Below are 12,895 nucleotides of genomic sequence, written 5' to 3' on the forward strand. Positions count from 1 at the left end.
CCCCATTCACTCTCATCACTTGTGGCAGCGGGAGAATTTTCAGCCACGAGTCGCAGTTTTGCCCAAGCCTAAAGAGAAATGAACACAGCGCACTTTGTGATATTCACGCAGCTTTACTTCAGAATTGTAGTGTACCAATAGGTTTCATAAAATTATATACAATTCCAATATACAGTACCAGTGAAGATTACACCGAGCAGTAGAAAGATAGTGGCTACAAATACAGGAAAGGGTCAGGAATCCCAAAATCATGGGCTGGTACATGCCGTAATGACGCCGAGCTGCTGCCCCCATGGCAAAAACCAGAGACCCCGTTTAAGACTGGTTGTAAATTGTGAGGCTCTTAAGGTGTGATAGTATTGGGGAATGTGCCCACCGAGGTTTCTGAGGAGTCTATTGGAGGACATCTGCTTCAAAAAACGCCCAGAAAACACTTTATTGAAAAACGACTACTGTCATAAAGTCGCCAAGTGCTTAAAATAAAGTGACTTGTGTATTCTTCAGGATCTTTCCGCTCTGAACATGCTCCATAAGTCTGAGGGAAGGCTGCAAAAGACACCACAAGAGGCATCTTGGAGAATATTTCTTTAAGTGTTTTTGCCTCATAAAATGCTAGCAATCAATCAGAGGTTGCCGTCTTAGGCCTCTTTCACACTTCCGTTTTTTACAATCAGTCACAATCCGCCAGGTTTTGAAAAAAAACGGATCCTCAATTTTTTTTTGAGGATCCGTTTTTTTCCCATTGACTTGCATTAATGGCGGATTGTGACGGATTGCTGTCCGTTGCATCAGTTTTTTGTGAGGATCCGCCAAAAGTTTCTGTCCGTCACCATCCTCAAAGATTTCAAAACGGAGCTTGTAACGTTTTTTTCTCTGGCGGATCCTCCAGACACTCATTTAACCCGAAATTCTTTCTGGGTGCCGGACAAAAAAAAAAAATTCTCTCTCTCTCCCCCTTTAAATTTCTTCATTTTCAGGATCCGTCTGAAAACGGATCCTGTGCCATCCGTTCACATCAGTTGAGAACGGATCCGCTTGTCCGCCTTTTTGGCGGATTATAACTGATGCAAAAAACTGAAGTGTGAAAGAGGCCTTAGTGACACAGTGCAGGTATCACGCTGTATAGATTGTGCCCTCAGTATGGGAAGGACCAGCAGGCTACACATTCCTATATAGGAGAGGAAAAAACACACGCATATGCCGAAAGTACACCAGGCACATAGGGATATACACATACAACCAGCTTAAAATACTGAGATGTGAACAGAGTCCTATTTACATTGCAATTTTAATGCCATTTTTGTTCTAAAAATGTAAGACTAGATTATAAAATAGATAAAAAAAAAATAAAGGAAACACTTAGGCCAAAATGTGTCAATTTTTGTATGCCAGTCTTATTGAAAAGTGCGCACTGGTAAGAGGCGTCAGATACCCCAAGAGGCGCGCTAGCACCAGAAATGTGCTCTACTCACGAACTGAAGTACATCTCTGTCATAATTTATGGCACTTTCGGGGTGTAAATTATAATGAATTTTTCGACCATGAGGCCATGGGGAAGCTTCTGCCACTTTTTCTGGTGGCGAGGTAGCCAGGAACTAGTGTAAAAGCTCAAAGTGACAACATTTTGAGACATTTCAAACAGATTTGTCCCAAAATTCTGACAAAAACTATGTTGGATCCAGCTGTGGTTGGAGTTTTGTTTTTACGTGTATTACGGTTTCTACAAGTCTGACCTGGTACCAGACATAGGAGCAGGAGATCCCGAGTCACCCGAAGAATAGTGATGTGATTGTGCCCCAGTGACGGAGCCGCTTAGGCTGGGGGCTCACATCACCTCCGGAAATGTAGAAGTGGACCAATCAGCAGCAAAACATGTACCAATTCAGCAGCGTATGATGCCATTCACAAAGGGGATGTCTCTTAAAGACATGTATCTATATACCCTATTAAGGCATATGGACATAATATGCTCAGTGTCCCCTCTATGAGCCAAAAAGATAGGTTGCCATTTACAAGCAGCTCCCTTTCTGGTGGACTCCTGTATTACATGGACGACCATTCATCTGAAGGTTTGATAATACCAGACTCTCCATTTGGTGGCCGCCTCACTGCTGCGGAAGCAGGCCTTGGCGCCATCACCTGATCAACCATTTTGTCATGGGGTATCTTTAATTGAGACAACCCCTGTCACCAATGATAACATCTTTAATAAGCATTGTGCTTCTCTTGCTGACCTCTTAAAAAGTTTAAAAACTGTAAAATTTCCCAAGAATGAAGCTTGAGAGAAAACAATAAGAAAGTTTTAACACTGGATCAGAATAGTTGACATTCTGGTGGGCGTTGATGTCCCATGTTGTTATACTTGAGGTGCCAGTTTCCCATCTTCAGTGGCGATCCACAATGTCTTTACGAGTAATCCAGGATCGGCCAACTTACCGATGGACCATTGACTGGTGACGGACCTCACTTGGCCACATCAGTTCCAATCACTAGTTGCCTCTAGTTCTGCAAGTATAAAATACTGATGTCATAGTATGGTCACTAGCGCAAAGACACACATTTACCATTCCCTGCTGTGCATCTCAAGAGATGACATCGTGTGTGTCACTGTTGGGTCTTTGTCGCATTGCCAATGGCGGGAGTGGCTTTCCATAAAAATCTAAGTCAAAGACAAACAGCAAAACACAAGAAAGAATGGTCCCATTAGTACGATAGGGTGCAAGTATTCAGAACCGGATGCAGTTAGTATGGTGGTAGTATGGTTAGTAGGCAGCGCATGCAGTTAGTATGGTGCTTAGGACTGATTATCAGGACCAGTGCTAAATGGAAAAGGAATCAATGCGTGTTAGTTAGATGGATGAAACATCAAACGAGAGGAAACTTCAGCAGCACTAAAGGGGCTGGCGTGTTTTGAAGGGCCCAGTTCATGGCTCCCACTGTTGCTGCCTTCCGAGATGTCTCTATAACATACTAGAAGATAACTAAATGGTGGAACCTTAGATAAATGCAGACACTCCTTGCCTTGTGCGGCTTAGGCGCTATTTCCCTTGTTTCTCTTTGTTCCTGACAGGCAGAGTCAGACTGAATGGCGTAGATGGATCCATTGCAGATCCACTGTAAAATAAGCCATCAAAATTGGCAGTTTACACAGCAGAACGGGAATGATGCCATTTTGAAGTTTTGTACCACACATTGAATCTTGCACAGATTTTCTTTGGCTTAAAACTTGTTGTCTTTTACTGAATGACCCCATCATGTTGCCTAAAAAAATACATACTCACCTCCTGGACCAGCGATCCTGTCACATTAATGTCATGTGAGGGCTGCAGCCTGTATCATGAGATCGCCAGTGGAGCCAGGGATCAGAGAGGAGAAGCGCACTGGTCTGGTGTTTTTTTTGTTATGCATCATCTTGGGGACAATCTTAAGAGGCAGACAATCTCTTAAGTTATTATTATTATTATTAATGTCCAGAATTGGATGTGCTTAAATAAATTATTCCTGTGTACTGTGTAATGGCTGTGTCTGACCGTGCAGGAACATGGTCTGATCAAACCACATCTCCAGGGACGCAAAAGAGAGTACCGTATATAAGCAAATTTTTTTTTAGCACATTTTTTTGTGCTGAAAATGCACACCTTGGCTTAAGGTAATGAATATTCACTCCTATGGGAGTGGAGAGGGGTGAATATTCATTACCTTAATGAGCGGGGACACGTGAGTGCTCGGCCAGAAGAGCTAGTGGAATGGACAAGGCAACTGTTAGGTGGATTCATAACTGGCTTAGTGATCGGACCCAAAGAGTGGTCGTAAATGGCTGCACATCCAGTTGGAAGAATGTCTCGAGTGGGGTACCACAGGGCTCTGTCCTGGGCCCTGTATTGTTCAACACCTTTATCAACGATTTAGATGAAGGAATTGAGGGTAAACTGATTAAATTTGCTGATGACACAAAGCTAGGAGGAATAGCTAATACTAGAGAAGAGAGAGAGAGGATTCAAAAAGATATAAATAAACTGGAGAAGTGGGCAGCAACTAACAGAATGGTTTTTAACAGGGAAAAATGCAAAGTACTACATCTGGCAATAAAAATGAAAAGCATATACAGAATGGGAGGAATAGGGCTAAGTGACAGCACATGTGAAAAAGACTTGGGTATACTAATAGATCACAGACTGAATATGAGTCAACAGTGTGATGCAGCAGCAAAAAAGGCAAATGCAATTCTAGGATGTATTAACAGAAGCATACAGTCTAGATCACGTGAAGTCATTATTTCCCTCTACTCCTCTTTGGTCAGACCTCATCTGGAATATTGTGTTCAGTTTTGGGCACCACATTTTAAAAAAGACATCAACAAACTGGAGCAAGTTCAGAAAAGAGCGACCAGAATGGTGACCGGTCTGCAAACCCTGTCTTATGAGGAAAGGTTGCAGGATTTGGGAATGTTTAGTTTGCAAAAGAGAAGACTGAGAGGAGACTTAATAGCTGTCTACAAATATCTAAAGGGCTGTCACATTGTAGAAGGATCAACTTTATTCTCATTTGCACAAGGAAAGACTAGAAGCAATGGGATGAAACTGAATGGGAGGAGACACAGATTAGATATTAGAAAAAACTTTTGGACTGTTAGAGTGATCAATGAGTGGAACAGGCTGCCACAAGAAGTGGTGAGTTCTCCTTAAATGGAAGTCTTCAAACAGAGGCTGGACAGATATCTGACTGGGATGATTTAGCGAATCCTGCTTTGAGCAGGGGGTTGGACCAGATGGCCCAGGAGGTCCCTTCCAACTCTACAATTCTATGATTCTAGTGGCACTGGAACAAGATGCAGAGAGGGTGCGCAGGGAAGGTAAGTAGGGTGTGTTTTTTTTTTTTTTTTATAGGAACCATGCATACCAGGACAGTGATGGGGAGCCATGCATACAAGAACGGGGAGCCATGCATACCAGGACAGTGATGGGGAGCCATGCATACCCAGCTTATACTCAAATCAATAAGTTTTCCCAGTGCCTCAGATTATACTTGGGTCGACTTACACTCGAGTATATATGGTGTACAGACAGGACAGCATGGGATCACAGCTGATTATTTTTGTGAGGTAAAACATTCCTATGCCTTTGTGATCCCGTGCTGTCCTGTCTGTATACTCTCTTCTGCTTCCTCCCCTGCCCAGGAGCTGTGGTATGATCAGACCATGTCCCAGCACAGTCAGATACGGCCATTGCACATTTATAAGATTATCTCTGGGACATTTTATTTAAACACATCCAATTGTGGAACTTATTATTATTCCAAGATCTATTGATTAAAATGAACTTTTGTTCGTGGGAAAACACCTTTAAGTGTTAAGTAGTCTGGTGAAAAAGAAAACCAGCATGAGAAGCAATGGGGAAAACGATCACAACTGCAACCATCACTTTGCTATTTTTCATGTTCCATAGGGCTTCTGAAAGAATGTGAGTAGTAACCTTTACAGTATGCGTAAAGAACCCTAGTTTTCCTTTTCCATGCTTATCCCCAGGGAATGAGGCCTAGAATAGCTCAATCTGCAGGGATATCCTTGCCAGTAAAAACACTGGACCACCTCTTCCTTCCACCCTAAGGAAATCTGAAGGACCCCATAATAGATCAGTTGGGAAACACATTTTTCTTGTATACAGACCTCTTCTAGACAACGAGGCTGCATAGTAAGAGCCTGACCTAGTATGAACACAGGCGGCTGGAATACAGAAACCTTGTAATATCCATATAACGGATGCAAAACCCAACCTGGATTGTGATTCTCCCGCCCCGTGCTAGCAGCAATGTTAGTTCAGGTCACAGAGGAATCAAGAATTACATGACTACAAAAAAAAAAAAAAAAAGGTAAAGAGAAAAAGTTAGGAAGTCAGGTAAATGATTGGCACCAAAGACAGAGGATGGAAAATGATTTATTAAGTGTAAAGAGCAACAAACCAGAAAAATAGATTATGACAGAACGCCAGATGAGTAATGAAGTTCTATATAAGCGCCACATTTGTAGCCAGACCCCTATACGAGTTCTGGAAGACACCTACGCCCAGCCACCGAAGGCGAGGAGCCTGGATCTCCATCCTCGTGCATGCACTAAGGCGGCATCAGCCCTCGGCACGCTGCAGCCAGCCCCCATGCAGGGAGTACGTAGGATTTGTTTTTCTTTTCTACATAGTGGAAGGTGGCAGACAAAACGTCACAGTAGGGATCTTTCCCAGACCTTTAAAAGATGACCAGTCATTTTTGTCTTGCTGGTTTTACGAAATAATACATTCTAGACTAAGGACCTACAGTGGGGGAAATAAGTATTTGATCCATTGCTTATTTTGTAAGTTTGCCCACTGACAAAGACATGAACAGTCTATAATTTTAGCGGTGGGTTAATTTTAACATTGAGAGATAGAATATCAAAAATAAAATCCAGAAAATCACATTGTATAAATTATATAAATTTGCATTTTGCCCTGCAGGTGAAGTAAGCGACATAGCTAATCACAAGAACTATACTACATTTCTAATTAGAGGTATTGACTAATATTATTAATACTAGATGTGGGCCCGATGCTAACGCATCGGGAGGGCAGTGACATCACGATGGGGGCAGCTCTGTGGCGCTGGCAGTGTGATGTGTCACGCGGCCACCATCTTTGTATACCTGAGTGTCCAAAGATGGCGTCCGCATGTGTATGCGTATGTGTGCATGTATGCTTGTATGTATGCCACATGTGTGTATGCGCATGTATGTACTTGTGTATGTGCATGTGTGTACAGTAGGGTGACCGCAAAAAACATGGATTTTTGTGAGTACTCACCGTAAAATCCTTTTCTCCGAGACGCTCATTGGGGGACACAGAGACTGTGGGTGTGTGCTTCTGCCGTCTGGAGGCCGACACTAAGTGTACAAAAAAAGAGTTAGCTCCTCCTCCGCCGCATACACCCTCGCCCCTAGGCCGGGCGTAACTCAGTTTAGTGCATAAGCAGTAGGAGAACGCGCCTTAAACTCAGGCAAGAAACTATATGTCTGAAAAAGGGGGCCACCCTAAACCTTGTACAAGGATTTGTATAACTCAAAATAAGTAAATGCCAACTGGCTGATAGGGTGGGTGCTGTGTCCCCCAATGAGCGTCTCGGAGAAAAGGATTTTACGGTGAGTACTCACAAAAATCCATGTTTCTCCTTCGTCTCATTGGGGGACACAGAGACTGTGGGACGTTCTAAAGCAGTCCTCTGGGCGGGATCTTAGCTCACCCAATCCATGCTAATTTGCGCCCCTGATTAGAGGTGCGCAACTGCTGCCTGGAGAATCTTTCTTCCCAGGCTTGCATCCGAGGATGCCTGGGTATGTACGTTATAATGTTTGACAAACGTATGCAAACTGGACCAGGTAGCTGCTTTGCATACCTGCTCCGCTGAAGCCTGGTGTCGCAGTGCCCATGAGGCACCCACTGCCCGTGCCGAGTGAGCCTTGATCCCTGCCGGAACCGGCGTGCCACTGATTTGATAAGCTTCTTGGACCGTCAGGCGAACCCATCTGGCCAAAGTCGCTCTGGACGCAGCGAGCCCCTTCCGCCGCCCCTCTGGAACCACGAATAGAGAGTCTGTCTGGCGGAATGGCGCTGTCCTTGTCACATACCTTCTAAGAGCTCTTACCAGATCCAGGGTGTGCAAAGCCTTCTCTACCCTGTGCACCGGTGCCGGGCAAAACGAGGGTAAGACAATGTCTTCGTTGATATGAAATGCAGACACAACCTTCGGCAAGAAGGGAGGAGCTGGCCTTAAAACTACCTCATCTTTATAAAAGGTCAGGAACGGCGGTTTACAAGATAAGGCCGCCAATTCCGAAACCCGCCTAATAGACGTTATAGCTACTAGAAAAACGACCTTTCTGGACAGGTAAGGCAAGGAGACCTCTTGCAATGGTTCGAAAGGAGCCTCCTGAAGGGCCCTGAGCACCAAGTTCAGGTCCCATGATTCCGTCGGCGCCTTATAGGGGGGTACTAAATGTGCGACCCCTTGCATAAACGTCCTAACCTGCCAGACGGAAGCGACTTTTCGTTGGAAAAGCACCGACAGGGCCGAGATTTGCGTTCTGAGCGAACTCGGAGCCAACCCTGCGTCCAGCCCTGCCTGTAGAAAAGCCAGTACGTTGGGGATCGAAAAAACCAGAGGAGCCACTTCACGATCCCTACACCAACGGAAAAAAACTTCCCAAGTTCGATGATATACTCTCGCCGAGGAAGGCTTTCGGGCACTCACCATCGTGGCCGCCACATCGCGCCTGAATCCTGCCTGTGTTAACAGCCAAGATTCAATGGCCACGCCGTCAAACACAGGGCCCCTAAGTTCGGATGGCAGATCGGCCCCTGGGACAGTAAGTCCGGCCGATCTGGAAGACGCCAGGGTACGTCCACCACTAGTTGGACCAGATCTGCATACCAGGCCCGCCGGGGCCAGTCTGGGGCCAGCAGAATTGCTGGAACCTTCTCTCCTTATTTTCCTGATAACTCTTGGAAGCAGCGGCAGCGGGGGGAACAAGTACGGGAGACGAAACTGGCTCCACGGGAGCACCAGAGCGTCTGCTGCGATTGCCTGCGGATCGAGGGATCGAGCGACAAACCTTTGTACTTTGGCATTCTCTCTGGATGCCATAAGGTCCACGTCTGGTGTCCCCCACCGTTGGCAGATCTGCTGAAAGATCTCGGGGTGCAGGGACCATTCCCCTGCCGCGACCCCCTGTCGGCTGAGAAAATCTGCCGCCCAGTTTTCGACTCCTGGAATGTGCACCGCTGAAATTACCACGCGGTTCTTCTCTGCCCAACGCAGTACCAGTCCGACCTCGCGCATGGCTGCCTGGCTGCGCGTGCCCCCTTGATGGTTGACATATGCTACTGCTGTAGCATTGTCCGACTGGATGCGCACCGGCCGGTGTCTCAGGAAACACTGGAAATGTTGCAGGGCCAATCGTATTGCCCGTATCTCCAGAATGTTGATCGGGAGAACTATCTCCTGAACGGACCACCGCCCCTGGGCTATGTGACTCTGGAAAACTGCTCCCCAACCTTGCAGGCTTGCATCGGTCGTCACCACCAACCATTGTTCCGGGGGAAAGGGTTTCCCCTGGACCAGAGACGAGTCGCGAGTCCACCACCGGAGTGAACCTCGTACCAGCGGAGACAACTTGCACCGATGACTGAGAGACAGCAGCCTCCGGTCCCATGCTGTCAAGAGCGCATGCTGAAGCGGACGGAGATGGAACTGGGCAAACGGGATTGCTTCCATCGCCGCCACCATTCTGCCCAACACACTCATGCCGTACCGGATGGATCTGGTGCCCGGCTGTAGAAGGTTCCGTACCCCTTGCTTGATTTTTTGCGCCTTGTCCTGAGGGAGGATCACCAGCCCCCGGGAGGTGTCGAAAATCATGCCTAGGAACACGATTCTTTGGGCTGGAACCAAGGACGACTTGCTCCGATTGATCAACCAGCCCAGACGGGCCAGGGTATCCAGAGTGATACTGACATTGTCCTGGCACTCCTGAAACGACGGCCCCTTTACCAAAAGGTCGTCCAGGTAAGGTAACACCGTTATGCCCCGTGCATGCAGGATGGCCATAACCACCGCCATTATCTTTGTAAAGACTCTGGGGGCAGTGGCTAAGCCGAAGGGCAGAGCCACAAATTGGAAATGACGTCCTCCGATCGCAAATCGCAGGAACCTCTGGTGTGGGGGAAATATCGGAATATGCAGATATGCATCCTGCACATCGATCGAGGCCAGGAATTCCCCTGGATCCATGGCTGCAATGACCGAGCGGAGGGACTCCATCCGGAATCGCCTGACCCTGATGAATCTGTTCAGGATCTTTAGATCCAGTACTGGCCTCACAGTCCCGTCTTTTTTGGGGACCGAAAACAGATTGGAGTAAAACCCCTGCGACTCTTCGCCCTGCGGCACTGGGGCGATGACCCCTTTGCGCTGTAGCGTCATTATAGCCTGTAACAAACTTTCCGCCTGCGAATCTGTCTTGGAAAGTCGGGAACGGAAGAATCGCTGTGGTGGCCGTCCGACAAACTCTATCTTGTACCCGGACGATATTAGTTCTGCCACCCAAGTGTCGCGTGTCACTGCGACCCAAACGTGGCTGAACCCTAGTAGGCGTCCGCCCACTCTGTCGTCCGTAGGTACGGAGCGCCTCCAGTCATTTAGCTGGAGGTTTTTGGGACCTGGCCCCCCTCGCTCTGGGCAAACGGCCTCGGCCTCTACCCAGCGGATTGGCCCTGTAAGAGGCTTGCTTTTCCCTACTCTGGCCATCGTTTGCGGAGGAGTATGCCCTGGCCGAAGTCCCCCCCCAGGGGCTACGAAAGGGTCGAAAACGCCTCTGCGTTTGCCTGAATGCCGGGCAACTTCTCTGCTGCGGGAGGAAACTACTTCTCCCCCCTGTGGCTTCTGAGATAAGCCTATCCAGCTTCTCACCGAACAGCCGATTGCCCTGAAAAGGCAATGAGGTTAAGGATTTTTTAGAGATAGAATCCGCTTTCCACAGCCTCAGCCATAATGCACGCCTAATGGCGATCGCATTCGCTGCCGCCACAGCCGAACACTCGGCCGCGTCCAGTGAGGCGCTGACAAGATAATCACTCGCTCCTGATATCTGATTTGCCACCTCCAAGACCTCCGCGGGCAGATCCTTGTCTTGGAGGGCCTTATACAGAGCGTCCCCCCACGAAACCATGGCTTTAGCCACCCAAGTTGCCGCAAAGGAGGGGGCCAGAGCCGACCCTGCTGCCTCATATACCGAGCGGGCAAGCCCGTCCATGAGGCGATCAGTTGGGTCCTTTATAGAAGAAACACTGGGTATCGACAATAGCGATCTTGATGCTAAACGTGATACCGGTGGGTCCACTACTGGCGACTCTACCCAACCCTTATGGAGCTCAGGAGGAAACGGATACTTTGCTTGCAGCGCTTTTTGCATTGCAAAACGCTTATCCGGGTGTTCTCTATGTTTCTGGACTAGCTCCTCAAACTCCGGATGCGTGGCAAACCTTCTATGTGGTCGCCTGGATTTCTTGAAAGAGACCTTGTGACCTGAGGCTGTGGGCACATCGTCCTCGATCTCTAATGTCTGGTTGACTGCCTCAATGAGACTGTCCACCGAGTCCTGGAACCCCAGGCTTTCTAGATTCCAGGCCTCCTCCTCCTCTCCTTCATCCTGATCGCTCCCTGAGCTCAGCGACGGGGAACGGGATGCCCTAATACCCGCCGCCGAAGCCCCGGAGGGCCCGGCCGACGGGGAACGAGCCCTTTTGATATGAGCTTGCCTGGTACTGGAGCGACCTCTAATGGTTGGAGGGTCCTGAGACGAGGACGAGCTCTCTTCCGCTGGCAGACCACCATCCTTGTTCCTGCCCGGGCCTTGAAGGGATTCAATTGCCCTTGTAAGGGACAGCATAGAATGCGATAAGGACACCGCCCATTCCGGGGGGTCCTGACCCCTGGGTTCAGAAACAGTGGGGGGCTCCTGGGCGCGCTCCGACTCGCAGGCTTCACAATATTTACCCGCCTGTGCCTTTGGCAGCCTGACCCCACAGGACACGCAAACCGCGTAAAGGAAAGAGTGAGCTTTCCCTTTGGCAGACATACTTGCACAGGCTGAAGGCAGGGTAGAAGGAGGAGGAGGGTAACCCCTTCCCTGACAACCAGTGCGGTTCTCCAAACGGAGTTACACTCACCCACCGGCAGGGTCCCACTCCTGTTTGAAGTACCCCGGGAAGCTCCGGATGCGTGGACGCGAGGTGGTAGGGCGGAAGTCTCCTCTCCGGGACCTGTGCGCCCGCCGTTTTCCACCCCTTGACCTCCAGGCCTCCTGCTCCTATACAGCGCGTCTCCCCGACGTCAGTGGGCGGGACTTCCGGCTACCACCGGAAGTCGGCGCGCGGCCTCGCGCGATACTCACGGACCTCCTCCTGCAGCGGGGCCGCGGCCGCCGGCGGGCTTCCGGCCGCCGGGGGCCGCGGCCGCCGGCGGGCTTCCGGCCGCACTCCGGTACACGCGGTATGCGGCATCCGGGTGCAACGCCACTCTGGCTACCGTTACTCACCGGGGCAAACTTGCGGTGCGCTCCAGGAGTGGATCCCCCAAATATTAAAGGTGAGCAGGGCCATCCGCCGTGGGCTCCATCCCCGGCAGGGGGGGGGGGGGGGGGGGGGGGGACTTCTGGTACCGGTTTCTTCCCCCTGTACTCGCCACGTCCACAAACTAGATCGGCTCACCTGCGCCTCCAATTCAGCCCCTGGACTCACTACCAAGGGGTGGAAGGGGCCTCCATACATTGTTGTTGTAGGAGAGGAACAACGTGGAGACTGACCCCTGGTTCTGCTCACACGTGCTCGCCTGATGAAGTTATGGGGAAACCGAATCCTCTTATCAGGACGCGTTGCCCCTCTTTTAAAAAATAGTTGTCTGGCAAAAAGTCCCAGATGTGTCCCTCGGTGCGGGAGAGGACACGTGGAGGGTTACTCACACGTGGTCGCCCGTTGATGATTTGGGGAGATCGGATCCTCTCTATAGGATCCGTCGCCCCTGTCTTATCTTCATAGAAAAAAAGGGGAAAAAAAAAAAAAAAAAAAAAATCTAGTCTGGAGCTCCAGACTGCGTGTGCCTCCATCAGACACTAAGCAAAAACTGAGTTACGCCCGGCCTAGGGGCGAGGGTGTATGCGGCGGAGGAGGAGCTAACTCTTTTTTTGTACACTTAGTGTCGGCCTCCAGACGGCAGAAGCACACACCCACAGTCTCTGTGTCCCCCAATGAGACGAAGGAGAAAAATCGATGTCGGAATTTTGTCCGTCTGGACCCCACAAAACGATTCCCCTTTCCAG

General features: G+C 49.1%; 1 protein-coding gene across 4 annotated transcripts in view; it reads right to left on the bottom strand.

Moving 5' to 3' along the window:
* Nucleotides 1-93: 93 nt before the first annotated feature.
* Nucleotides 94-12,895, bottom strand: part of ARL13B (ARF like GTPase 13B) — an 81,624-nt gene continuing 68,822 nt past the window's right edge. For 3 of the 4 annotated variants that reach the window (XM_073584425.1, XM_073584422.1, XM_073584423.1), the window contains one exon: nt 94-2,659. In XM_073584425.1, the coding sequence (XP_073440526.1) occupies nt 2,583-2,659 (77 nt within the window). In that variant the 3' untranslated portion in view covers nt 94-2,582. The remainder of the gene's footprint in view (nt 2,660-12,895) is intronic. The other variant, XM_073584424.1, reaches the window with a different exon arrangement.

This window comes from Dendrobates tinctorius, unplaced genomic scaffold (assembly GCF_039654945.1).
Source record: "Dendrobates tinctorius isolate UK_male_01 unplaced genomic scaffold, ASM3965494v1 ptg000084l, whole genome shotgun sequence".
Taxonomy (NCBI): Eukaryota; Metazoa; Chordata; class Amphibia; order Anura; family Dendrobatidae; genus Dendrobates; species Dendrobates tinctorius.